The sequence below is a fragment of the Pteropus medius genome, unplaced genomic scaffold, assembly GCF_902729225.1.
Source record: "Pteropus medius unplaced genomic scaffold, Ma_sr-lr_union100, whole genome shotgun sequence".
Lineage (NCBI taxonomy): Eukaryota > Metazoa > Chordata > Mammalia > Chiroptera > Pteropodidae > Pteropus > Pteropus medius.
The window spans coordinates 2,725,715-2,753,501 of NW_024355008.1; the positions used below are offsets into that span (position 1 = coordinate 2,725,715).

A 27,787-nucleotide genomic window follows, 5' to 3' on the forward strand; every position below is an offset into this window, starting at 1 on the left:
AAGGGATTGTAAGCTGACAAGGTCCTTGCAATCTGTGAGGGTTGTCAGGGTTGCCTCAGATAGATAGATAGATAGATAGATAGATAGATAGATAGAAAGACAGATAGAAAGAAATGGAATAACAGTAACATCAAATAACAGCAACTGATTTATGAACTGAAAAAGTAACCAGCTCAACTCCAAAGCTTATGCTTTTAAACAAGATTCAACATCTTTTATTTACATATTTATGACATACATTAATGGTCTTATACAATTAACTAAATCTAATAACAATGGTGTGGGTGGAAAGCAAGAGACAAAATTCCAAATTTTAGTCAGGTTGAAATACAGTTTTCCTAACTGAAAGATATGATAAACAGCCATTATAAAGTTACAGACTGTATGTCCATTCACTTAAAATTGAAAGTCAGCCACACAGCTATTGAAATGAGAAATTTGCAGATGCAAATATTACATATGCGGGTATAATGCATGCATGTCATCACATTTATTCTTTATCTCTTAAGCCATTTTTAAAGTAAACTGGAATAAGTATCTTAATATATGTACATCAAGGCACATTCTTTTCTTGTGCTTTAGGAATGATTTATATGTCATTTGCTTATATCTTTATTTTATACCTTATATTACCTTCAAATATTTAGAAGTTTAAATTTAACAATTATAGCTTGAGTGGTAGTTTCCCAGGAGAGACATGTGGCATCTCCCCATAGTTATTTTGAAAATCAGAAAATTGGATAGCTTAAAGAGGTGGAATTTAAAAATCAAACCCAAATTTATAATTATCATGTAACTTTTAAAAATAATTTATTTTTAACAATTTGGTGGACCATAATCAATTTCTTTAAGTAGTATACTATAATGAGGGCTGAAGACTTTTCAATATTCTGAAATTACTGATAATTATATGACAACCACAGGACCACTGTAGATGTCTATATTGTTATCCTATTACTAAACTGCAGTTTTTCAACAAAATTGAACAATTAAACATGATATAAGAGCTGCAAACATACCAAACCTAGTTTTAACTTGTTCATTCTTCAGCAAAAGAACAAGAATTTTTTTTCCTCCATGTATTATCCTCTGTTATCAAGGAGAAGTTTCCTGTTAACAGTGCTTAATAACAGAATTCTTTACTCATGGTCAATTTATTTGCCTTGAAGAGATAGTATAGTAAGGCTTTAATAGGCATTTCATGCATTTTAATGGCATTTTAAAAATCAGCTATTCATTTAAGGGTTCCCTATACAGGTATGTATACTGTGCAAACTTGATTACAACATTAAGTGCTTTACGATAAAATAAAGAATCCCTGACTTATAAGGGCTTAAAATAAATAGTAAGTCAAGAATCACAGATTTGAAGCGTTTAAAAACTGTAATATACCTATGCATCCTACTAAAATGCTTTATATTAGAATTTTTTAAATCCATAAACAGGGCAAATGAAATCACAAAACTATATTTTGAGAATAAAAGAGAAGAAAAGCTGACTATTGCAGCCTTTTAAACTCAAAAGTATATAATAATGTCAAAATGCAAGTGAAATTGTACAGTTTTTCATTTAGTACAGTCCTTTATAAACATTAATTCATAAAAAGTATAACATGATAAACCACTGCCATCAAATAGATGTTTTCAATTTCTTTACAGTAAACAGACTTTTCTACTGAATCCATTAGACAAACCATTCAGAAATGTTAAAATATCACCAAATAGCCCAGAGTCTTGACATACAAACTCTAGGCAGAGTCACATAGTACTGTAAACAAATGTTCTGTGGGTTCAGTATACATGAGATGTCACTTTAAAAAAATCTCCATTACTATATTCATTCTGCTTCTGAAATATGTGCCACCTCTACTTCAACAGTTTGAATAGCTTCTGCAACTTCAGATAGCTTCTGTCCTTGCTGTTGTGCCAACACGTAATTAACCACTTGCATAATACTTTGGTCAGAAAGTGTAGATACAGATGGATACTCTTCAGTAGCTGCAACGGCTTCAAGAGCTTCCATAGTTTCTCCTGTCACTACCACAGTCTCAAGTTCTTGAGGACCACTGCTTTCTTGTTCCTGCATGTCTGCTGTTAAGATGCTAACAGCATGCTCCACCTGAGTTCCCTGGTTATGAAACTGAAGGGTATCTTTTTCCAGCATAATTTTGCAAGGCACATAATCTCTGTGGAATTTAGTCATATGTTTACGGAGTGTTCGAGCATCTATGTAAGCTTCACTACATACAGGACAGACATAGGGTCGTTCACCGGTGTGTGTTCTGACGTGGCGTTTTAGAGATCGGGCATCAGCCCAAGCTACTCCACATGTTAAGCACTCAAATGGCTTAACTCCTATTAAAAAAAAAAAAAAAAAAAATATGGTATGTGTGATGAGGTATAAATACAAAAATATATTAAAGTGGACTGATAAATAATTTTTTACTTCAAGTACAGCAGCCCATAAGCCTTTCTATCTTGACCGCAAAAATCTTTTATTTAGGACCTAATTGGTTTACCTTAGAATAAACTGGTTTCTGTGCTATAATCTCTATAAAGATGCGCCCACTGATAGAAGTTACTAAGACAACTCTGAGTTTCTATGCATGGTCTCGCTTAAACTTCACAGCAATCCTATAACCCTAGGATAAAGAAACAGGCTCCAAGTAGTCCATAAAAATATTGATAGAGAACACTAAACTCACTAAATTAGGTATTTAGGCTCAGGATCACCTCTATCACTTGAAAAAATCTTCCATGATATGGGATAAATATCTTATCAAGGAAGGTAAGGTAACAGGCAAGAGGGCTGATAAAGGGAGAATCACTACTGGATTGGCTTTTTTTATACACACACACACACACAATATAATATGAAGTATAGTTACCTTCATGGTTGTTCATGTGTCTCCTATACTCTCTCAGCTGAGTGAATTTTCTTCCACATCGTTCACATACCCGTTCTAGGTTTTGCTTTGCTCTTCCTTTTTTCCCATGGGTAGCTTTCTTTACATGCCTTCTGAACAACGCTTTTTCATAAAATTCTTTGCCACAAATGTTACATCTAAAACAGGGGAAAACCCTAAAAGCATCAGTATCCACAAGAATTAATCCAAGTACATATATATCTCAATTAATTCCAGATCCTTCTCAAATTTACCCACCTGTAAGGCTCAGTGACAGAATGAGACTTAACATGGGAATACCAATCTTTCTTCCAACTATAGCATTTATCACAAAATTGGCACTGGAATGGCTTCACACCAAGATGTTTGTTCATGTGCTGGCGAAGATCTCTAGCTTCAAAGAAACTTTTTTCACATCTGCAATAATAACATTAAATCACCTAACTGGTGCATCTTATTATTTTTTGAAAACAAGTTTCCAAGAATTCAGTATATGCTTGGGTTCCTAGAACTCCACAAGATGATCCCAATTTAAAACAAAAAAATTCACTAGTATTCTAATCTTGCAATAAGGCTGTAGGTGTTAAGTTCTTTTAGCTCTCTAGACACCAGAAACATTTTAGAAAGAATCATGTGGAATTCTCAAAGGTTACTAAAGAGGACTTTTATTTTCTGTCTCCCTCTCAACCCCATCTGATTCCCTTTACACTCTCCCATTCTCTGTCCATGTGTTGGGAGTGGGTTTCACCCTTGACCATAAGGATGGAGCAACTGACTCAGGCCTAACTCAGAGCACAGCATTCCACTGGCCGTAGCGATTGATTCAGGGATGAATCAGACCCAATGGGAGTAAACCTCAGAGATTTTATACGAAATACTAAAAAAGCAGCTAGATAAGTTAGGAGTTGAGAGAATATGAGACTGAAACCATTTCCCCTGCCCTATCCATATGGAGCCTCAGAGACACCAAACGCTACTGTGAATCCAGTTAACATTAAACCATTCAGAGTCCTAGACTTTACCTTTCATTCAAGCCAGTTTAAGGTTGGGTTTTCTTTTACCTAACAACTAAAAATGAATTGAAAAGCTATCTTTATTTTAAAATAAGACTGATTAGAATGATATCAGCCAATATGTAAGAGTAAGGAACTCCTAGAGCCCATTCCTCCACAAAAACAATGGACAAAAACTGAATCAATTTTATCGGAAACTCTGGAAACTAAAAGTTTACTGCGACCAGGCAAACATGTAATCAAGAAAAAAACAGCTGAATCTCAGTAAGAGAGCCTTGGCATTTGAACTTACCCTGGCCGCATCCCTATTCCTCGGCTCGGCAGCAGCCATGAAGACGACTGCATTCTCACTACAGGTTCCTAATGCTAGAGGAATTTATTCTCAAAGAACTGTGACTGTGTGTTTTGACTTATCTAGTGACTCCCTGAGGATCCCCTCAAAGGGCCTGCCTTTATTTCACCTAATTCCTCCAGGGCTGAGGACTAGAGGGAAGGAGGAAAAGTCTGAAAACATTTACAGGCAAATATATTAGCCACTGCCATTTGGGACAAGGAACAATAGTTTGGTAGAAACAACATACAAACCAAAAGCTTGGGAAGAAAGGCTGAGAAATGAAATGCTTTGGGGAATAGGAACTTTGAAAACCTCTCACATATTCCGAGGAATCTAGAAGTCCACACACTTATCCAGGGCTGGGCACATGCTTAGAAAAAAACTGAGAAGGCCCTAAGCTCTCACCTCTGGCTGACTATGTACACACAGGAAGAGAGAGCCAAGGCAGAGTTATAGCTGCCTGGCTGAGTGCTGAAAGCATTCTGGAATTAGACAGTGGTGATGCTTACACAACATTGCGAATGCACGAAAAGCCACTAAATTGTACACTTTAAAATAATAAATTTTACGTTATGTGAATTTTACCTCAATTAAAAAAAAGACAATTCAGTAGGTTTTGTAAAATGAAAAGAGAGAGAAAGAAAAGGAGTGTGAAAAAAAGGAGAAATTAACAGAAGACCCCAACTTTCAGAAAAACTGTCTAGAAAGAAACTCTGGCTAGCACCGGAGACAGTTCTTTCCTATAGTCCCTACTCCTAGGTACCATATTAGAAGAATCTCTTTAAATCATTTTAAATGAGTGATCTGTATGGTATGCAATTTCTATCTAAATGAAACTTTGAAAAATCATAAATAGCAACATCTAGGCAAAAAACTTATTAAAATCAATAGTAAACAAATAACAGTTTAATATTATCTTCAAATATTTTTTCCCAGCTTTATTGAGGTATAATTGACAAATAAAATTTTAAGATATTTAAAGTGTACATCATGATGGTCTTATGTACACATTGTGAAAAGATTCCTTCCATCTAGTTAATGAACACATGCATCACCTCAGATATGTGTATGTGTATGAACATTTAAGTTCTACTCTCTTAGCAAATTTCAATTATGCAATACAGTATTTTCAACTATAGTCACCTCAAAAATTTTCTTTTGAAAATAACTTTCAAATAAACCAAGTAAGAACAAAAAGAAATTAATTGAACTGTTCACATATTAAACACTTACTGAGTACAATGATAGCCTCGAACCTCAGGCTTTGGCTGGTGTTTCTTTAGGTGCTTGCTGAGTCCAGAGCCCCTGTGAAATGACTTTCCACAAATTGAGCAATGGTACTTGGACTCCCCTATAAAAATAAAACCAAGTCACAAATCCAGCAATCAAAGTGCTCTTTCAATAGACTATTTTATGTCATATTTTAGAAGTTACTTTATCAAGGGGATACAGAAAATATAACACCTGGCAACCACCTAAGAATAACAACAAATCATTTCAAAATCTCTATTTCCTCTCCACTATAGTGCTAACAAGGCTACTACTACCCAAAGAATGTGATACACTTACATAATCACCTGGATTATAATAGCACAGAGTTGAATGCAAGTTCCAGAGCAGATATCTACCCTTCACCAGCTATTTCCACATAACTGCTTTAAGCATTTGAAATTAAGTATGTGTGAAATAAAAATTCTAATGAAATTATAAGCCACATACCAGGTTGACAGTTACAAATGCCCATAGCTTAACTTTTTAAAAGCATGACCATTTCTTTAGGTGCCTCGATCTAAATTATGTATGATTTAATACTCAGGATACGTTTTTCTACACTGAGAGAAACAACACATAGTTTGACACAAATAAGAACTCTACAGCTAGACTTAAGAACACCTTTTAACTTTACTCTCAATAAAAAACTGCACACATATAGCCATTAATAGTATATCAACATAATTTCTGAAATAATCACAGCATAATCAATATAATAGTAAATTAACAATATATAACATAAACTATGTCAACATAAAATTTTCATTACCTGTATGAATACTCATATGTTCTTGAAGACTCCGTTTGGTAACAAATGACTTAACACATAGTTCACACTGAAACTGCTTTTGTGATTGATGGAGACTCTGGTGTAATTTTAGACCATGCTTATAGATGAAAGTTTTCCCACAGACCTAAAACAGCACAAGTGTTTAAACCAGTAAAACAAAAAGGGAGATAGGGTTGAAGAATAAGGACAGAGAAACTAATATGCCATTTAAAATAGAAATCTTAACTTATAAACAAAATAACAAAGTGAAAGTTGAAACAACCAGTGTATTAGCTGGTTGATCATCCTCCGATGCAATACTTAACAAAGACTGTTATTTTTCTTACACCCAAGTGATCACTGGTGCAGCTCAAAGCAGTACCAAAAAACCTCATGCTGTCCTTGTGAGACCTAATATAAAATATACCTTATATATTAAGAGATTTGGGAGCTTAATCGAGAAAATATACTCATTTCCTGCTACACCAACTAGAACAGTATTTCTTACACTCTATGTGATGAAGAACCAGTTTTTTTCACTCTCCCCCCAATCCATTAGGGAGAGATTTTTGTTAAACACAATAAAAATGTCACAATTGCCGTGACCATTTCTAAATGCTTATTCTCCATTTCTGTACTTATCTTCCACAGACCACACATTTTGAATAGTGCCACAGTAGACCAGAGGCCTAATTAATAGTTAGTTTTTAAATTTATGAATAAAATGCCAAGTCATTTTATTCATAAATTTAAAAACTAAGAAGAGGGAGAAGTAGGGCCGTGAGTGACAGTATACATAAAACACGAGTGATCATATGTTGATAACTACTGAATCTAGATGAATGGTACATGAGGATCTAGTCTGTTCTCTTATATTCTAATCTTATATAACAAAAAGCTAAAACAAAAACAAACCAAAAAAATGAGAGAAAGCAAGCGGGAGAACAAGTGAGAGTGAGAGAGTGAGTGAGATCGAGAGAGAATAGCTCAAGTTGGCTATTCTTTACCTAGGAGTCATATTTTGGCATTTAGGTAACCTTGGTTACCTAAGAGAAAGATACATAGCTTAGGCAGTATCTTTGCAAAAGAGATTTGTTTAAACCCTAGGTTTCTTCTGAGTCCAGGTCAGTCCTGCTAAAGGTTATAGGATTACTGGGGTAATGAATTGGTTATCCTCACCCAGCACATACTCTGAGTCCTAATAAGTTTTACAAACGCCCTAAATATATCCATTTTAAATTACAACAAATTAAGCAGCAAATTAAAGAACACAATTGGGAAGCACCCTTTTACCCAGACAACAGAGTAAAAGAGTCATATAATTCCTTGTGACGTTTTATAAGACGGTGACTCCACAATCGACCAGTCTCATCATTAGTCAAGTTCCAATCTTTATATAACAAAATTAACATATGGCTTTACCTGGCAAGCATGTGGCTTTACACCAGTGTGCTTTAACATATGTATTCGAAGAGAATATAATTTAGGTAATGTCCTTCCACATATGGAACATATAAATTCTCTTTTGGTTCTGCCTTTCTCAGACGATGTTCCTGATGCCTCATTAGACGTGGAATTGGAAGAAGATGAAGTGGGCGCCACTTTTCTGGTATGTCGAATAAGGTGTGCTCGTAAGGAGGCACTGTACTGAAACTGTTTTTTACATAACTGAAAGAAAAAGTAACCAAAATTCCTTCTAAATGTAATTCCATTACAAAGGTTAAGTGAAACTCAACTTGTATTTCAATTTTTCATTTCATTGTTACAATTATGGAAACCAATAAACGAATATAATATGTAAGACAATAAGCTACGTATCAGATTACAAAGACAAAAGCAATAAAACCCAGCCCCTCAATCTGGAGAAGTTTACAATCTAACCAAAGAAATAGGATTTATACGTTAAAAAGGAATGAGATATTTCAGAAGGGGAAGTAATCTGATCAATGAGAAAAGGCTTCAACGAGAAGGCTAGGTTTGTATTGAAGGAATTGCAGGACATAAAGACAGAAGAATGCTATTATTTCCAGGAGTACTAATAATTATTAGGTGGAGCAAAAACAGGGGTCAGAAAAGAAAAATAAAACTGTGATGGTCCTTAGGTTTTATTTATCCTGTTGTTGTTGGAGATTCATGAAACCAAAGTTATATATGCTCACCATCTACAAAACTTATTTTTTAAAAAATAAATATATCTCGTCTATGGCCCTGCCACCCTGAACAAGCCCAATCCCATCTGATCTCGGAAGCTAAGAAGGGTCAGGCCTGGTTAGTACCTGGATGGGAGACTACCTAGGAAGACTGGGTGCTGCAGGCGTAAAAAAATAAAAATAAAAAATAAATTAAAAAATAAAATCTCATCTCTTGGTCCACCATCTCTTCCATTTTTTTTTTCTTTTGACACTCATGATGCTATTTCTGTAACTCTAACAGGAATAATGGATAATGACACTCTCCTTCACAAACTCCCTACACATATGCAAATCCTTCCCATTACCTTACTTTCTCAAAACTATAGTTAAATCATAATTTCGATTAGATCAATTTCAATGTTTACATTATTTGGATGATGTAAATGTTATTACAGCTGGGTCATATAGTATGCTATGGTTCTCTTTCCTTTTCGTTTTCTTTTTTGCTTACTTCTTTTTATATTTACTGCTAATTTATCACCAAACCCTTCCCTCGATTGTCTACTGAGAGATTTAAAACACATCACCTTATGGGAGATCTCTATCAAAGAACTATTTATTCCAACTTAGGCTGGTTGTTTCCTACACTTGGACTCTTTGTAGGAATGGATTCCAAGTTTCCCGTTTCCCATGTCTTGCTTGTTTTAGTGGAACAACTCTGCCAACGGCTTTTTGAGAAAGGGAGTTTGGGAGGTAAAACTTTCCAGACTTTACATGTTGGAAATGTTATTCTACCATCACAAATAACTCATAGTTTGGCTATAGATTCCAAGTTAGAAATCATTTCTCTTTAGAATTTAAAGATACTGTGCCTTTGTTTTCTAGCTTCCATTACTGCTGCTGAAAAGCCTGTAGTCATTTTGACCCTTACCGTTTCTATGAGACTGACCATCTTTTTTCTCTCTTGCAATTTATAAGATTTTCTCTTTGTCTCTTGATTCTGAAATTTCATAATGTACCTTGGTATAGATTTATTTCATCCATGGTTCTGGGCATTCAATGTGCCCTTTTAATAAGAAAACTTCTATTCTTAAGCTCTTATGTTCTCTTAATGTGACCTTTTAAAAAAAAATATTACCTAGTTATTGTTTCACTGACATAACTGTTTCATTTATCTCTGATATAAATCACTTTGAATTGGGATTTTTTTAAGTTTTCTTCTCTCTGCATAGTCAGAGATACCTTGAGGTTGCTTTTTAAAAAAATATTTATCACGAGTCTGATTATCCTTGATGTCTATTCATATTTCAGAATAAGACGTTAAAAAACTTGACTGGAATTTCTGTGTAAGTGGGGGAGTCAACCAAAGGCTTTAGTCAGCAGTATCTTTAGGTCTTTTGTTTATGGGCTTCAGATTTCTCATCTCTGAGAAATCTTTTTGCTTTCAGGTTAAAGTCCTGGCTGCTAATATTCTGGGACTTGATTAGGGAATGGGAACTTGAAAATTTTCAATATTCAGTATGTAAGCTTTTACTTCTCCCTGTTTTGGGTATAGTACATTCACCCTCTCTGTACACAGTGTTCTCCAGAGCAATTATGGTTTTATCTTTTCTAGAAAGTAGAGGATGGATCTTAGTCTGAAAGAATTGTTATAGGAACTTAATTGCTTCTTAAAAAGACTTTCTAACAACCAGACTCACTACTACTTTCAAGGTAGCTAGTAATATTAATTTCTGAGCTGTTTGGTAGTTCTACAATATAATTTCAGTTGACCCTTAGCTTTCCCCCACAGAAAGCCTGGCAGTGAGCCCTTTTAAATCTGCTGAATCAGTTATTCCATTTATTTAGCAAAGTCCAGAATTTAGTTGCTAGGGTCTCCTCTCCCGTTCTCTTTGCCTTTCTATGAGCTTATATTCTTAAAATGATAATTTTACTGTTGTCTTACTAGGGTATCAGGAGGAACTAGAGGTACATCATTAAGTATTTCTTTTTGTCAAGGAAATGACATGTAAAAATCAGAAGATGACTCTTATAGCAATACAAGGGAGAGAGACAGAGAGAGACTATAAATGGTAGGATAACAATAAAGCAATAAGTTGGATTCTACTTATCAAGAAGTTAGACTCATTTTCAATTAGCTTTCCAGATACTTACCGGACATTTGTAATCTCTAGCTCTTTCATGTTTCAGTGTGTGCATTATTAGGGTGTATCTTCTCTGAAAAACCATTCCACATTCCCCACATTTATGAGGTACGTCTTCTTCAGTATTCTCTTTAGCATCCCTTTTTGGCTGTTTCATCTTTTTTCCTCTTTGAACTAATTTCTGCGCCACCTAAGTGAGGGAGAGAAAACACAATCTAAGTAAATACGATCATTTTGATTTTTAAACCATGAGTCATGTTATAAACACTGCAAATTCACATTATCTAATTAACACTGGTACTTAAAACATTAAGTTGCTTTTCTGAACTTACCTACTAACCCCAAAATTATTTTCACAATAGACATGAGTTTATCAACAGAATGCTTTCAACTTAAAGCTAAAACTCCAAAGGTTAACTGATCACATACCTGTTGAACTGCTGACTTGGGAATGGCTTTCCGTTTCTGCAGCTTTTTCTCCATTCCTTTGTGTAGTCGGATATATCCCCCTTCATTAATAGAACGCTGTCGAAGCCTGCTTCTGTAAGTATCATCATCAGGGCCAGGGTCTGTCTTTGCAACTAGATTTTCCTGATCTTTTAAAGATTGGCCAAGGTTCTGCCTAGGCTCTGGAATGTCTTCATCACAGATATCCTCAGTTGATGTGTCATTTCCCATATCACTGTTTTCTGGAGAGCTACTGATTACATTCTCTTTTGAAAGTTTAGGATAAATATTAGAAACTGTGCTATCTTCTCTGTTGTTTAAAGTTTCTAGTTCTGTCTGGTTTTTTGTTACTAAATCAACAGACTGCATTTCAGGATGAGAATCAGTTACACAGCCTACAGGTGAAGGAGGCAGAGTGGCTTTAGCCTCTGAAGAAACCTGGGGCTCAGGCTGTTGTCCTAGCTCTCCATTCTGCTCAGCTTCTGGTAAATCTCCATTCACCAGTAGTACAATTTCACAATCTCCAAGTTCAGTAGATAAAGTTGTTGTAGTTCCTTCATTGTTAACCACAGGAGGTGCCGTACCTCCATTTTGTTCTGGTAAGTCCTGAGTAGATGCAACTGTTTGTACTTCACCCTTCTTATATACTGTTAGCTGCTTCTCTTCCATTAGTTTGTGTACACTTTCACAGATTTCTAAAACTTCTGACATGAAAAGATGCCGAGCCAAGATGGCTACATCAGCCATGCTACAGAAGTCAAAACTTAGCACAGAAGTATAGGCAAATTCCAGTAAAGGAAGGAAGCTTGCCTTACAGAAACCTATATGAAACAAGACAGATGGGAGACAAAAAAGTCAAATCACCACTAAAACACCTTGTAAAAACAATTCATATGCAACTACAACAACATAAAATTGAATATAAAGGCAAATATGACCATTTATTTTGCAATTAAACACCCTGGATTTGTTTTGTGTTCTGGTTGCTTATTAAGCCTTGACTAACTCACTTCTATGAGCCGACTCTCTCAATACCTAAAATAGAAAATAATATCAGACTTACTACCTCAAAGAGTTGTTGTAAGGCAGTCATTTTCAAACTGTATTCCTTAGAACCCCGGGGGTTCCTCAAATTCCCCTCAAGAAACAGCTGCTGGAGAACGGAGGGTAAAAAAAGAGAGGGACGCAGGTGAGTAGGCAGGGTTCAACCAACCTGTCCCCTAACCTTACTTCAGTAAGTACAGCTATATATTTTAACAATAGAAGTCCATACAAAAATTTGATCGTGAACAAAGGGTTCTACTAAAAATTTAAAAACAAGGTCTAAGGCAGAAGGATCAGCAAATTTTTCTGTAAGGAATCAGATAATTAATAATGCAAGCCATAAGGTGTCTGTTGGAACTACTCAACTCTATCACTGTAGCTAAAAAGAGTAGCCACAGATAATACATACACAAATGGGTGTGGCTATATTCCAATACAACTTTATTTACAAAAAACGAAGGAAATGAGGCTTGGCCTTTGCGCTAGTTTGCCTATCCTTGGTCTAAGAATGAAATAATTACTATACACATGAGGCATTACATTATTTTGTGAGAAAATAAGATCGGTTTCTTTTCTAAGTTCTCAGTACTTCACTTTCAAAAGCCATTTTTAATATTCACAATTCAAAAACCATAAATTGCGATGAAATGTCCAGCTCTATCTCCATAACCAGTAAGCTTAAAAATCTGTATAGCTTTCCAGAGTTCCTTTTTACAATCAAGCAAATATTTTTATTCCCCCTTCTTACACAGTGTCTTATTACACATACTGTTCTGTGCATTGCTTTTCATACATAATAATTTATCTTAGAAATCTTTTATTAAAATAGAGAGAGCTAAAGGAATCTTTTTTTTAACTAAATTTATTGAGGACATTGGTAAATAAAATTATAGAGGTTTCAAGTGTGAAATTCAATAATACGTCATCTGTATATTGCATAGTATGTTCACCACCCAAAGTCAAATCTCCTTTTGTCACCGTATATTTGATCCCCTTTTTCCTTATCTACCTCCCCCACACCCTGTCCCTCTAATAATCACTAAACTGTTTTCTGTGAATATGAGTTTTTGTTCATTTGTCTTGTTCATTTGTTGTTTTCAGTTTTATATTCCATATATGAGGGAAATCACATGGTTCTCAACTTTTTCTCTTATTTTGAAGTAAGTCAGAAAAAGTTGAGAACCAAAGCAAACTCTTAAAAACTCACATTTGCTTGCTGTGTTTTTCAGTTTTGACTCAAGGTACATAGAATGTGGTCCTTTTACATAGGCAGATGGGATGGACAAGCATACAGGGAAGCCTTAAACTGTGAGATATATTAGGAGTCAGGTTGAAAACTGAGGGAACTGCACATCAACATTATCATCATGGCTAATTCAGCCATTCCTAGGAAAGTTGATAATTAAATAGTCTGAAACCATTGTAATCCTGCTACAAATCATGAAACCAAGTTTAATAAGCTGAGGTAAGTAAGAATATTTCTTTAAAAAAAAGAAAATGTACCAACAAAATAATGTATTTTGGTATTTTACCTAGTACCTTTTTAATTTCTAAGTTTGAAGTCATAAGAAAATTTGACCATGAGAGAATTAACACTGTTCCAAATAACACTTTGAATATCTAAAACCATTTTTTCAAAGATTCAAGGCATGTTTACTGTAAAATACTATAAAACACAAAAGAAAATAAGAAAATAAAAAATCACTCATAATCTTACTGCCACAACATAATTTTGGTATTTTTTTTAAGCCCTACCCTTTATACGTACACATATACACACTCTGCAAAACATTTTAATCAAAATGAAATGGATAATTTTGCAAGCTGAAGAATTCTAGAGCTGTTACACAACATGAATATAGTTAATATTACTGAACTGCACACTTAAAATCATCAAAAAGGTTAATTTTATGTTTTTTATGAAAACTAAAAATTAAAAAAACTGGATAAAAATAGTTATAGATTAAAAAAAAAATTATGGCAGGTACTTCCACATTTAGCAGTATGGGCAGACTAAGATGCCCTGAATGACCCACATGCTTTTTAAAAAATGCTAGGTAAAAATATTTAAATATATTATTTTAAATATTCTCAGTAATGCAGCACTAAGCGGAAAAGGTAGAGAAATCTTCCCTGAGGAGTCAAGACCTCAAGCCAGGCTTAATTTGGTGGTGTTTTTTTTTTTTTTTTTTTTTACATACATAACACTTCGGTAGTCATAATAAAAAGCTCAAGATGAGAATTTAAAGTGGTCCCAGACTGCTAATGCTCACAGTATTTAAAGAAGCAAACGTTTTCTCTGTGGAAAACACCTTCAACACAGGACTCAAAGATTTCCTGCAAAGTTCTAAAGAATATGAATTCAGTATACATAGATTTAAAAAAAAAAAAAATCGCAAAGAAATGAGGCATCATGAACAAGAGCTAGCAGAAAAAAATAGCCTAAATCAAACCAGCAATGATCTGATAGAATAAAGGGTAGCCTACCAATAGAGCAGAAGATCATGAAAAGTAGCTACCTAAAAGAGACATCTGAAAGAGAACTAAAAAGACCTGAAAATGGAAAACATAAATTTGAACTAAAAAACTTAAATGAATTTAACAGAAAATTAGACAAAGTTAAAGGTTAAGTGAACTAGAATTTTCCAGAATAATCTACAAAGAAATGAACAAAATATGAAAGATTAAAAAACAGAGAATAGACAATGAGAGTATCTCATTTTATTTTTAATTGGAGTTTCACAAAAGTAGAAGACAATAGAAGAAGCAGAAACAATTTTTGAAAAGATATTGGCTGAGAAGTTTTCTCAACTAATGACAACAATCTCATTTTTGGGGTTCAGGAAGTCCACAATTTCCACAGAAGATAGTTTAAAGATCCTCATACCAGTTCAAAGATCCTCATACCAGAATAAGAACAAAATCTAGAAATATGATGTTTAAAGAGACATCTAAAACATAAAGATATAAAGAAGTTGAAAATAAGAGATGGAGGAAAGATATCCTGGGAAAAAAGTTTTTAAAAAAATCTTGTTTACATAGCTAAAAAACATTTTAATAGTAGCTAAAATAGAAAAATAAAAAATATTTACAGTAGCATCCAACATAGGTTTTAAGAATGAAAAGCATCACTAAAGATAAAGAGGGTCACTATATAATGATAAAAGAATGTTTTCATAAAGCCATAATTCTAAATTTATATGTATGTAATAACATGGCCTCAAAATACAGAAAACAAAAATTGAAGAAAATAAAAGATAGACAAATGAATCACACTAGTTAATAATATTCTAAAGCACTTCTGTCAGTCAAATTATGCTTTGGCATAGGGGTAAGGAAAGCTTTGTGTAAAGAGCCAGATAAGCAAATATTTTAGGTTTTGCGGGCCATTGGTTTATGTAGCAACTCTTCAATTTTCCCCTTTTAAGCTCAAAAGTAGCCACAGACAATATGTAAATGAATGGATGTAGTCTTCTCCCAATAAAACTTTATTTACAAAACAGGCCAGATCTGACCTGCAAATTGTAGTTTGCCAACTCCTGCTTTAGCAGGATTAAAAAAAATTAGTAAATCTTTAGTAACAAATATGTGAAAATGAGAGAAAAGGCATAGATAACCAACAACAAAGAATGAAAACAACATACCAAAAATCACTGGAGACATTCAGAAGAAACTATTAGGAAAAATTTTGTGCCAATACACTTGAAAATTTAGATGAAATGGACAAATTCTGGCAAAAATATAACTTTCTATAAATTACTCAGGATGAAATAGAAAACTTGAATAATTCTCTAACCATTAAATTTGTCAAATTAGTAGTTAAAAGTTTTCTCCCATAGTTCACTACAGGCTCAGGCAATTTTAGCCACCATTCTTACCAAATATTCAAGAAACAAATAATTCTAATCTCACAGTAACTATTTCGGCATATGTAAAAATTGGAGAGAACACAGATTTTATAAGAGGTACACTTCTGCTATCAAAAAAAGACAGTGTGAAAAAGGAAAATTACTTATAAAGATAGATGCAGTCTATGGCCATGCCACTCTGAATGTGCCTGATCTTGGAAGTTAAGCAGGGTTGGGCCTGGTTAGTACTTGGATGGGAGACCACCTAGGAATACCAGGTGCTGTGGGAGGGAGAGAGAGAGGGACGAAGGAAGCAAATATTTTAAATAATATTAGCAGACCAAATGGCAATTTATACAAAAGGTGATAATGACTAAACTGAATTTATTTCAGGAATGAAAAAAATAGTTTAACATTAGAAAATCAACATAATTTCCCACTTTAACAGAATGGGAAAAATAAAGATGGTCTCAATAGGTACAGAAAAAGTATGTGATAAGTCAACATTCATTTCAGAGAAAATTTCTTTAATGTTAGAGAGCATAAAGAATTATCTATTTAAAACATTTACCAAATAACATATATTGCATGGTAAAAAAAAAAAAGCACCTTCTTTAGAAATAGGAATTAGATGAATCAGCATTCCCTAACCTTCTTGAGACCAGGGATCAGTGCTCCTATGAGAATCTGAGGTGGAGCTGAGGCAATGATGCTAACACTAGGGAGCCGCTACAAATACAGATGAAGCTTTGCTGACTCTCTGGCCACTCACCTCCTGCACGTGGCCAGGTTTCTTACAAGCCATGGACAGGTATCTGTCTGTGGCTCGGGGATTCGGGATCTCTGAGATCCCCATCTCTATTCAACTGCTGGTTTTTTTTTGTTTGTTTGTTTGGTTTAACATCCTAGACGGCATTGTAAAGCAAGAAAAAAAGTTAAGTTCAAAATATAAGAACTGGAAAGGTAGAAACAAAACCACTTCTATTAGCAGATAATATCTTTGTTTTATGTGAAATATCTCAAAGAATCTACAGATAAATGTCTATAGATAAAATGTCATTTATTCTGAATCTATAAATTCCAATAAAAGGAATTTAGCGGTAGTACTATATATAAAATTAATATACACTAAAAATAAATCAGCAATTATATAACGTTAAGAATTAAAAAACTATAGCATCAAAAAGTATCAAGTACCTTGGAAAAATCTAACAAAAGGTACGTGGGACCTTTATTGGACAGAGCTCTAAAACGTAATTAATTCGATGTAATCTCTATCAAAATACATTATTTTCTTTTTGTGCAAGTTGATGATCTGCTTTTACAGTTTATATGAAACAGCAAATGGTTATGGATAATTAGGACCCACCTGTCTAATAACGGTAGGAGAATTCCCTTATTATAAAGTTAAGGTAATTAAAATCAAGTAATAAGAGTATAGAAAGGGACAACCAATAGACAGAAAAAAGCCTAGGATCAGTTCCAAACACATGTAGAAATTTGTAAGAGAATTTGCATGGTCTATGGATGGGAAAAGGATAGTTTTTACTAAATGGTTCTATGTCAAGTGATGATCAAAATGGAAAAAAAAAATGATATCAAACATCTATCTCACACCAACAAAAATAAATTCCAAATAGATTAAAAACTAAATATGAAAAAAACTATGAAATTTTTAAATATATGAAAATACCTTTATGTCTGAGTAGGAAAGAATTTGTTTTAAAGTATAAATAACATAAAGAAAATCACTGATGAATTCAACTACATTATACTTGGAAGTTAAAAAGAGATGTATATTTTATAATTTTTATACTGTACACATATTTTATAAATACTCTTTAGATAACAAAAAAATTTACTAATGTCTACTTCATCTACTATTGGCTTACATCATATTTGCTGAACAATACATAAAAATAAGCATTGGAATGAAGAATAAATGAGGTAGTTTTTTTAATATTAGGATGCTGTACTGCAGTTATTTTGGGACATTTTCTTTGCTATAAGCTACTGAGAAACTGGAAAAGAGCAACACTCCTATGCTTCTTTCTCTTTCAGATGTATAAATGACAGGGAAAAAATCCAAAGCTAATATATCAAAAGACTACACCTGTGATGAGTTTTATTATTCAGATAGCCCAGTATAAGACATATTTTCTTCTCTGAGTTACCAAACCCAGAGAAAAGCAAATACCACTAATCTAGAATGTAAAGCAACTCTACGCTCCATAAAAGTTTTTGTTTACCATTGTATCCCCAGAGCTTAGGGATGCTTAATAAATATTTTTTAGTAATTGAACATGTAGCTACTGCTAAGGAAAACTATGTATTTGTTTTCCCAGAAGAAGTGAATTTAAAAAGGATATGGTAGAAAATGGTCAATAGTTTAACTAGGTTAAGTATTTCTATATCTGGATAAAGTCACTTTCTTGTTTCACAAAGAGGAAATGACATTTTACCAGTGATGTCAGTAATTCAAGAGTTGCAGCAAGTTAATATTATGAGAAAATGGATAAATAAGGTTAGCTATTTTAATTCCTAAATTTTCATTTGTTGACTTTTAAGCCCTTATATAAGAGTTCTAGTGAGACCAAAAGAAAGTCAAATTATTTATTCACAATAATAACAAAAAACCAAAAAAATCTACACCTAGAATTCTGAGTATTCTACACTGACAGTTTGAACCTAATGAATTCTAATGATTAATCTTAAAAAATGAAAAACAAGACCTAAAAAAGTGCTCTATAATTACATGTTCCACAACATAAGATATAGGCAGTCAATTTTTAAATAACAATCACTTAGTATAATAAAACTGATGCAGTTATGGATTTCTCTCATGTTTTTAACAGTGTAAATCCCCGATATTATGCTACAATTGTGTCACCTAAGAAGCAGTGACAGGAAATGATAGCCTTTACCATAAATCTACCTTGGAAACCTTGCTAAAAGGAAGGACCCCCTCAGTTCGGCTTAGTCTGCTGCTATAAGTGGGCTTATCTCACTTTAGCATAAATTCTGAGTTTGTAAGAAACACACACACGCCCCCTCTTCCAGTGTGTACTTGTAAACAAAAAGCAAGAGTATCAGAAAATTCTTACCAGAAAGATCGACCACTGCCTCATGACTGGAAACAGCTCCTTTCTCAATAAAAAGATCTCGAAAATATTCGCTATTAGCTGACAAAACAGATTTATGAGCTTTGTACTCTTCTCCTTCAATTAACAAAGTAACATCACAGAACTGGTTGGAGAGTCTCTGTTCATTCAGCTGTTTTAAAACAGCCTGACAATGTTTTGGAGAAGAACGTTTCACCACTCCTTTGGTGTCAACCTATCAAAATAAGTTTGAGACCAAGAGTTGTATTATATATCATCTGTATATCTATCCTTAATGGAATTTAAGATTAAGATAAGATACATTATTTCCTTTTAAAAGATACTCCAATTAATATGAATAAATAGCCTCATATTCTTTCTTTGTATTACCTATGTATTTAAATGGAAAGATACGTTGTTCTCGCTATTTTCTGCTATGTTCATTCTACTTGACCCAATGAAAACCTGTATCTCACTTTTTGCTGGCTCTTCTACTAGTCAGAAATTTGATGATGTATCAAACTGATGAAGGCAAAAAACAAAGACCTAGCCAGCTTAATTTTACCTTGCTGCATAACCCAGACTGCTTCCAGAAATGTATTCTGTCTACCTATATCAATATACCATTAAAAAGGAAGAGAGAAGGAATGATTAACAACAAACCAACAAGTTACATTCTGAAAAGGGAAAACAATAGGCATATTTCTGATTAATGAAGATAATATTAGCATACTTTTAGTGTATACAACATAGTGCATTCCTTTAGACACAGATCTGCTTAAATCTTCAACATCACTTCCAATACTCAAGCAGTTCAGTGGTTTAAGAAAAAAATTTACGGACTAGAAATACTAATGCACCAGTTACACATGTCAAAGCTGAATGGAAAGTTCCACTTACAAATACAAGTTCATGTTTAGATACTGGCTTCTTTTTTGCAGGCTTGGAGGCTGTAGTTGGAGGTGAAGTAAAGTTGCTCAGGTCATCTTCAGATTCATTACTTTCGTCTCCAGATTCTAGGTCTAGTCCCAATTCTTCCAACATTTCCGAAGTATCTGATATTGGACGGGAGCGATCTAGCTTCTCCTGGCATTTGCTACACTGTTTAATGTAATCTTTGACTTGTTTTAATATACCTACAAAGAAAATAAAAATTAACAAGTAAAATTTAATATTGCTCTCATTTGAAAGTTGAAGAACATATTACAGTGTTAATTATTTAATCTGTGTACACTAATGTATGTTCCAGTGCATATGTGCACACACACACACACATGCCCCACAGAGCGAGTTCTTTAGAATTTAAGATACCTTTTTTCAAAGATATAAGGTTATATAAATGATGGTTTGCTTCCATGCTGAGGTAAGGTGTTTTGTTTTCCTAGCTATTCACTTTCCTACCATATAAGATGACTATGTAGAACTGTCCATTTCCAAGTGAGCTACGATTCATTCATGCAATAGGATCTATATAAAATTGCCAATATTCAACTGTTTTTGACCTTCACAAACAGTAACAATAATGTGGTTCAGGCTAATATCTCTCTACCCTACGAACATCAGCCTTGACCATGTAATTTGCTTTGGTCATTGAACATGAGTGGACATGATGAGTGTGTGTTATGTCTCATTAGAAGCTTCATGAGGCACTGTTACCCATCAGTTCTCTGATTTTTGTATCTTGTCAAAGAACAGCATGTTCCAGATGGATGCTGTACTTTAGCCTGAACTGCAAATGAAGTAAGACAGGTGGAGCCAATTTGCAACTTGAACAGGACTGCAACCAAATCCTGTCATCAGATTATAAATCGTGTTTTTGAAAGTTAAGATTTTAGGTTTATATGAAACAATAGCATATGCTATCTAATAAAAGTTGATTATACATAAGCCACTCACAAAATGCTATTCTGTATTTCAACTTCCAGCTCAGCATGTTGGGGTCGGGGTAGGGAGCAGGGAGGAATACTTTTCGTACAGCAGGTCCTCAAACAACGTTGTTTTGCTCAATGTTGGTTCGTTTTAACATTGATAAGATGCCATGGGAACTTAACTCTTGTTTATATTAATTAGCCTGTGGTAAAACTGGTTTCCTTATACATCATTTCACTTAAAGTCACAGCACCTATGCACAACATTAAGTGAGGATTTCCTGTGTCCGCACGCGTGCACACGTGCACAAACACACACACCCCCCTATCACTATTATCAGATAGGACCAACTAATCCCCATTCTACAGATGAAGAGAATGAAGTCCTAAGAGCTAAGTAACTTCTCCAAAGTCACATCTGTTAAAATGCATAACTGGGCCTCCAGAAACCCATATTATTTTCGGTATATTATGCTTACTTACCCAGGACACATTTGTCCATCCCTGTGGCAGAAACTTCTTCCCCCACAATTCCCAAATAAATTGCAAATGAAAAGGCTTGTTAATTAGCTAAAATGATAAAGAGGTATAAATTCCTGAAAAGAGTTTCAAGATGTCAAAACATACTAAGTTCCTTGTTTTCAACCTTCAGAGAGTATTCAAGCAATATTTTTCAAATTGTATTATGTTCCATACTTAATAAATAAAAAAGTATACTCTGGACTAATAAATTCAGAAATTATATTCTCATTTAGCCACACAATGGATAATATCATATTTAAAGCTCTGAGTCTACAGTAAAGAAATCTGTTTAACCTAGGAATTTGCCGAACTGGTTTGTTCACAGAGCACCATTCTTTAGCAGAACCTAACTTAGAAAATAACGGGTTAGGGTTAAATATAACCCTTCACTAAAAAGGCATTTACATAGATTTAGAGAGCAATAGAGGTTATATTCTAGTATCTGAAAATGTTAAAAGTCAATAACAAATCTATATCTCTATGAAATATAGAGAGTAGGTTGTTAAAAACCAATTAAAAGGCTGGATAGATAAGTTACATGTAATTAAGAGTGAATGGAAAAGGTGTTGGCTCTGTAAGAAAGTGAAAAGATGTTCATTCTCCTTGTCAAAAAAAATAAGGTTGAAATGTTAAAACATTTCTGAAAATGAATAGTTGTGATGGTTAAACAACATAAAATATACTTAATAGAGGTGGTTCTATAGTGTAGTGGTTAGCACGTCTGCTTCACACACAGAAGGTCCTGGGTTCGTGCCCCAGCAGAGCCACGGGCGGTGGGCTGGACACCCCACCTTCAGAGTTCCAGGTCTTAAGGGGAGACAGCAACATCCGTAGGTCAGGGGTGGAAGTAGTGGGGGGGCGGTTTAAAAAAATTTACTTCATACCACTAAACTGTACATTTAAACATGGTTAAATGGTAAATTTTGTTATGTATATTTTATAATAAAAAACAAATGGGTATGTAGTGGGAGAATAAATATGTAAGAATATAAATATTTCTAAGAAAGAAACATACTTAGAGAATAAGAAGTGCTGCTATGAAAATGTACGTATCTTAAATAAAGACGAGTCAGTTTTTTCTAATTAATTTTGGTTGTATTTCTAAACATTTTATGGTTTTACACAATTTAGTATATTCTGCATACAGCAGAGGTTTGATTAAACCATTTGGCTGAGTTCAAACAGTATTGGAGAAACTACACAGAAACATTTGGACAAGAATGAAAATTAAATAAGAAATACTGCAGGAAAAAATATTAATGTGTTAGTTAATCAACTGTCTCAAAAATCACCCTACTATGTTTTATAAGTCCTTTACTCAAGTGTTAGTGTTTCGATGGGATCACTTTAAATCTAGCTATACAGATTCAAAAACTCAACCTCCTTAATTTACTTACCTACAGCTGACTAAACTGAAAGAATCTGACCCAAGTTAACCACTCAAAAGACATCAATGTCTTTTATTATTTTAAGAGCAGGAAATTATTGCATGGAGCTGAAATTATTATGCAGCAAAATCTGAATCCTCTAGCTTTATGATCATGGCCAGATCTCTAAACCTCTCTACGTGTGTGTCATCAACTGGTTTAAATGTTAATATTTGTAAGCAATTTGAACAGTGTCTGACACACAGTATCTACTACATAAGTGTTAAATAATGCTCACTGATCAACCACTCTGGTATTAAAAAAAAGTACACCTAAAACACCAAATTACCATTCAAAGGCTTTTTACTCAGTAAAGACTTAGAACAAAGAAAAATAAATGACCTTAGTGGGTAGTCCTCTAATAAAATAACTGGAGAAACAGTTTCTCACTCTAGAGCAGGGTTTGTCAACATAAGTAAGCAGTGCCAACATTTTGGGCCAGATGATTCTTGTGCGGGGAGGGGGTTGTCCTGGGCATTGTAGAAGTTTAGGAGCATCTCTGATTTTACTCAACTAAGATGTCAATAACAATCCCTCAAGCACCACCAGTTATGACAACCAAAACTGCCTCTATAGCCATAGCCAGATGTCCCTCAGGGAGGCAAAATCATCCAGGGTTGAGAACCACTGCTCTACAGATCTACCTGCAAAGTTGAATAACTGACTCCCGTCAGCTTTTCAAGAACCTCCTGCCCCGTCAGTGCTCGATACAATAACCATCTCCTGTTCAATGACTTCAAGTGCCCTTGTTCTCCTCCTACAATCTGGTTCCCAAAGAATCAAAAAACCTTAGAGCTATACTGCCCGACCACAACGATCACAGTAATCGTATTTTTTCTGAGTATATATAGTGTCTCACAGTTTCCAAAGCACTATTCCCAGTATTAACAGGAAGAATACTGGGGAGGAGCAGCAGCTGCCTAGCAGCCCAGCTTGGAGAAGGCCTGAAGGTACCCGGCAGACACCAGCCTCGCCGCCATGATGCCTAAGAGGAAGGTCAGTTCCAGTGAGGTGGCTGCAAAGGAGTATCCCAAGAGGAGGTCGGAGAGGCTGTCAGCTAAACCTACTTCTGCAAAAGTGGAAACAAAGCCAAAACAGGTGGCAGGCAGGAAAGGGTAAATCTGCGGACAGAAAAGTACAAGAAAAGGGAAAAGGAAAAGAGCAAGGGAAAACAGGCCGAAGCGGCTAACCAAGAAACTAAATAAGATTTACCTGTAGAAAATGGACAAACTAAAAACGAGGAAAGTCCAGCCTCTGATGAAGCAGGAGAAAAAACAGCCAAGTCTGATTAACATCATATGCCATATCATATGGTCTCTGTCTTCCTTCTTATACAATCCAGAGGAATATTTTTATCAACTATTTTATAAATGCAAGTTTTTAATTAGCTCTAGAAACATTTTTAAGAAGGGAATTCCACTTCATCCCACTTTTTAAGTGTAAATGCTTTTTTTAAGAGGTGAAATCATTGCTGGTTGTTTTTATTTTTATTTTTGGCACAACCAGAAAACAGTGGTATATTGAATATGAGAAGACTTGATCATCTTGGGTGTCAGCTTAACGTTCCATAAATGGGGGTAGTTTTTATATCCTTTAATACAAAGCATGGCAATTTGGAGTCAGTCGTGCATTTAATATGTCTTGAACATTTTAAACTATTTCTATTTCCATGTTTTTGGTAAAACTGTTTCCTAAAGAAAACCACTCCTTGATACTGACTCTCCCTATCAGAACTTTGTGCACTTTGTAACATCTTTGGTTATGGTAGTCCAGTTTTCCTAGTAACTTTGTTAATATGCTATGAAAGATTGAAAATTTGGTTATGTAGTGTAAATGATATTAAACTGTGATTTAGTGAGACTTTGAAGTAACAGTGTATCACCATTTGAAGATATTGCTACTTGATAGCCTATTAAGGAAAATTAGCCTCCAAATTTTAAGTTTGAAAGTTAGTGTAACAACTTTAGAAGAGAATCACAACTACATGACTTTTTTAGGTTCTAGGTGCATAAAGAATTGTGTACAAACTCAAAATAACAAAATCTCGATTATGAAAGAAATATTAAAACACTCAGATCTAGGAGTATCTGCTATTCTTCACACTGAATTCTTGCCCTAATGAAGTTCAAAATGACTGTTTCCACAGTTACTCCAAATCACTTCTGCACATAATTGCATCATACCTTATTTACGCCGCAGTAGCACAATTTGAGGAATACGGATAAGCGGGTCCAAGAGAACCTCAAACCCGCTGGCCAAAACCCTAGCGGAACGTATTGGAGAAAGGAGCCCGGGCTTTGGGCGGGCCGTCACAATCCCCAAACCTTCAGCACAAACAGGATTTTAAAAAGCACAACACGCAGCCCCCCTAATCGCCACCTGCCACCCAGAAGCTTCTCCTAAAGGAGCAGCCACCTCAGGTGCCGCGGAAGGAGGCGGGGCCCGCGCAGCTCGCGCGCGCCAGCCCCTCCCCAAGGCTGGCTCTACCCCGGAGAAGCCCCCCTTCGCCCCACCCCGGGTCAGGGCCCGCCCCCAGCTTCCCGGCCTCCTTCCTGTGGGAAGTGCGGCTCCTTTCGCGTCCCTCACACTCTCGGCTCCGCCTGGCAGCCGCTCCGCCGCTGAGCGGAGGCTGGGCCGGCGAAGGGAGTCCAGGAAGCGGGGCGAGAGCCCCTCAAACTCGCGGTTCTGCTAACAGGCCCACCTTCGCCAGCAGGCCTTGCCTGGGCAACATGCAGCTAGCCCGCCCCCTCGCCGCGGGCGAGATCCTACCTCGCCACCAGTACGTCTTCGACAAGTCGTGCCAGGTCTGGTGTTGGGTGTGGTGAGTGCCGCCCGGGCCCAGGTGCGCCGCCTCGATGAGCCCCCAGCGCCGCTCGGGCTGCAGCACCACCTCCAGCTCCGCGAAGGTCTTGCGGTGCCGCTGCCGCCTCTGGTAATACAAGATCCCGTCGCGCACTACGTAGCAGGCGGCCGCCTTGCGGATTTTACGCTTGACATTGCCTTCAGTTCCCGGGGCGTACGGCTCGCACTCGTTCGTCAGGTAGCGCAGGATGGCCCGGTAGCTTTCCTCGCTTGACATCGCTGACGGGAGCTCCCTGAGGGCGCCTGTCAATGGCGGGGGAAGAAGACAGCGTACTAACTCTGGGCGGATGTAACAGCAGCAGCAACACTGTAGGGAGGAAAGGCTATGTCTGTGGTAAGTGCCCTTCGACGGCGCCTGCAGCGCGAAGGGAGAACTGACGAGTTGGTAACCAGGGGGAACTGCACTTCTCCAGCGCGCGGGATCCGCTGGCGACTGACAAAATGGCTGCTGCACCACCGGAAGTGACGTAAATCAAGGGCAGTGGGTGAGGAAACTGAGCCCTGATTGGAGCACAGTGGCTTTCTGGCTTGCTGAAGCCGATCGAGTGACGTCAGGATTACGGGAGGACATTTTGGAAGTGGGTAGGCCTTTCCTGGGAGATCTAAGTGCCTTTGACCAGACATCTTAAGTCCTGGCAGTTTCTCGTTTTATTTCCCCTGAGCACGTGTAGGAGCTGATGGGCAATTGTTATCCCGTCCGAGATACCGCAAGATGTAAAGGAGTCACTTCCCCTTCCCCATCCATATACCTTCTGAGACAGCTGACAACATAAAAGCATACGATTTTAAGGCTCCAAGTAAAATATTAGCCTGTGGACATAAGACCAAAGAAACTCCATACACAGAGAAAGGTAGCTTCCAGTTAAACGCTATTAAAATCTAAGTGCCTTGTAATTTCTAAACTTAAGCCCCTGGTGCCAAGCCACCCATCGAATAGTCGGGATTTTTCTGGAATAATCAGTTTATATAGTGACTATTTTCTGTATATGAAGGCAATCATGCTGGCAAGGAGTGGGAGGAATAGCTAGCACTATTTTCTTACATCGTATTTGCATATTTTCAGATGTACACGGGGGGAGGGTGAATTCTCCATTTTACACCCAATATATACTGAATGCACAAAAGGCCTAGGAGATTTGAACTGCATTTTCCAATGTGCAGTGTAGGTCCAATTTCAGATTTTTAGCTGGTAGTCCAGAGCAGAGGTTCTGATCACCTGTCCCTTGGTTGTATCTGCAGTGCAGAGACGAGCCACAGGCCGATACATTCCTAGGCAACTGGGATCAGGCACTGGCAGTGCTCTTCTGGGGCCTGACCAACCCCTTCCTCTCCTAGCCCGGGAGTCTGCAGTTGATGGGGAAAGCTCTTTAACCTTTGCAGATACAGGCGAGGGGCAGACAGGTGAATGCAGTGACCCTGATTCTGGAGGCAACATCCTTGAAAGATTCCGGCTGTAGGTATGGTAGGACGCAGGCCCAGAAGACAGACAGAATTACCAGGCCTGGGATTTACTTAGGGTCTCTCAATCTGCAGACATACCACTGCTGGAGGAGGGAGAAGCAATTAGAAGGTGGAGATACACCCCTCCCTCCATGGGTAGATGTCCAAATCCACCCTCCAAGGACTGTGTATGTGCTATGCCAGCACCACCACACTTCTGCTGTGAAATTCATGCCCTTTAAAACTCAATAGAAAAGGTAAGTAGGTTAAAATAAAATTGTAAGTTAAAAAAAAGTGGAATGGCAAAGACAAATTGAAATCCCTCTACATCCAATTCCATTTCTGCCAAAACAACCTGTGAAAGCACCAAGAAGCTCACTAATACTTGGATTCTCTGTGCCTTTGAGCCAATACAGAGATGTTTCAATAAAATTTTTACAGACGATCCAATTGTCTTCTTGTGAAAAGCTAAACTTACTGTCCTGTAAGAACAGGGATGTAGTGATGCCAGCAGCGAGCAGGACTAAATCAGTGACGACACAGTGATGGGGAAGAGGCAGACAACAGCATAGGAAGGGTGATGGGGTGCTGTCTAGGTACAGCACTTCCACCTTTCAGATGGGCAGCCTACGTTCGTTGCCCTAGACCTTGAGTGTGAT

General features: G+C 36.2%; 1 protein-coding gene, 1 non-coding gene and 2 pseudogenes across 3 annotated transcripts; 3 read left to right on the top strand and 1 right to left on the bottom strand.

The window, feature by feature from the left end:
* Nucleotides 1-186: 186 nt before the first annotated feature.
* Nucleotides 187-26,504, bottom strand: ZBTB11 (zinc finger and BTB domain containing 11). Of its 2 annotated transcripts, none has more exons than XM_039856932.1 (11): nt 25,596-26,504; nt 19,910-20,145; nt 19,013-19,244; nt 10,999-11,837; nt 10,580-10,759; nt 7,716-7,961; nt 6,294-6,438; nt 5,486-5,603; nt 3,164-3,322; nt 2,888-3,063; nt 187-2,354 (listed from the first exon to the last, which is right to left on the bottom strand). In XM_039856932.1, the coding sequence occupies exons 1-11, from the start codon at nt 25,903-25,905 to the stop codon at nt 1,837-1,839; spliced, it is 3,159 nt and encodes a 1,052-aa protein (XP_039712866.1). In that variant the 5' UTR covers nt 25,906-26,504; the 3' UTR covers nt 187-1,836. The 2 variants fall into 2 exon arrangements, with proteins under 2 accessions (XP_039712866.1, XP_039712867.1); XM_039856933.1 differs by lacking the exon at nt 25,596-26,504 and adding an exon at nt 25,010-25,201.
* On the top strand, nt 8,492-8,610 carry LOC120598200 (uncharacterized; annotated as a pseudogene).
* Nucleotides 16,090-16,198, top strand: LOC120598274 (uncharacterized; annotated as a pseudogene).
* Nucleotides 22,094-22,166, top strand: TRNAV-CAC (transfer RNA valine (anticodon CAC)). Its single transcript has one exon. It is a non-coding gene; the product is annotated as a tRNA-Val (tRNA).
* Nucleotides 26,505-27,787: the final 1,283 nt, after the last annotated feature.

Excerpts from the sequence above, each read along its gene's own strand:
- ZBTB11 (XM_039856932.1), bottom strand. The coding sequence starts at position 25,905 with ATGTCAAGCGAGGAAAGCTACCGGGCCATCCTGCGCTACCTGACGAAC. Across the intron at positions 3,323-5,485 it reads CGAGGCTATCATTGTACTCA|ATGTGAAAAAAGTTTCTTTG; the intron begins GTAAGTGTTTAA and ends TTATTATTGCAG. Across the intron at positions 2,355-2,887 it reads ACACATGAACAACCATGAAG|GAGTTAAGCCATTTGAGTGC; the intron begins GTAACTATACTT and ends TTTTTTTAATAG.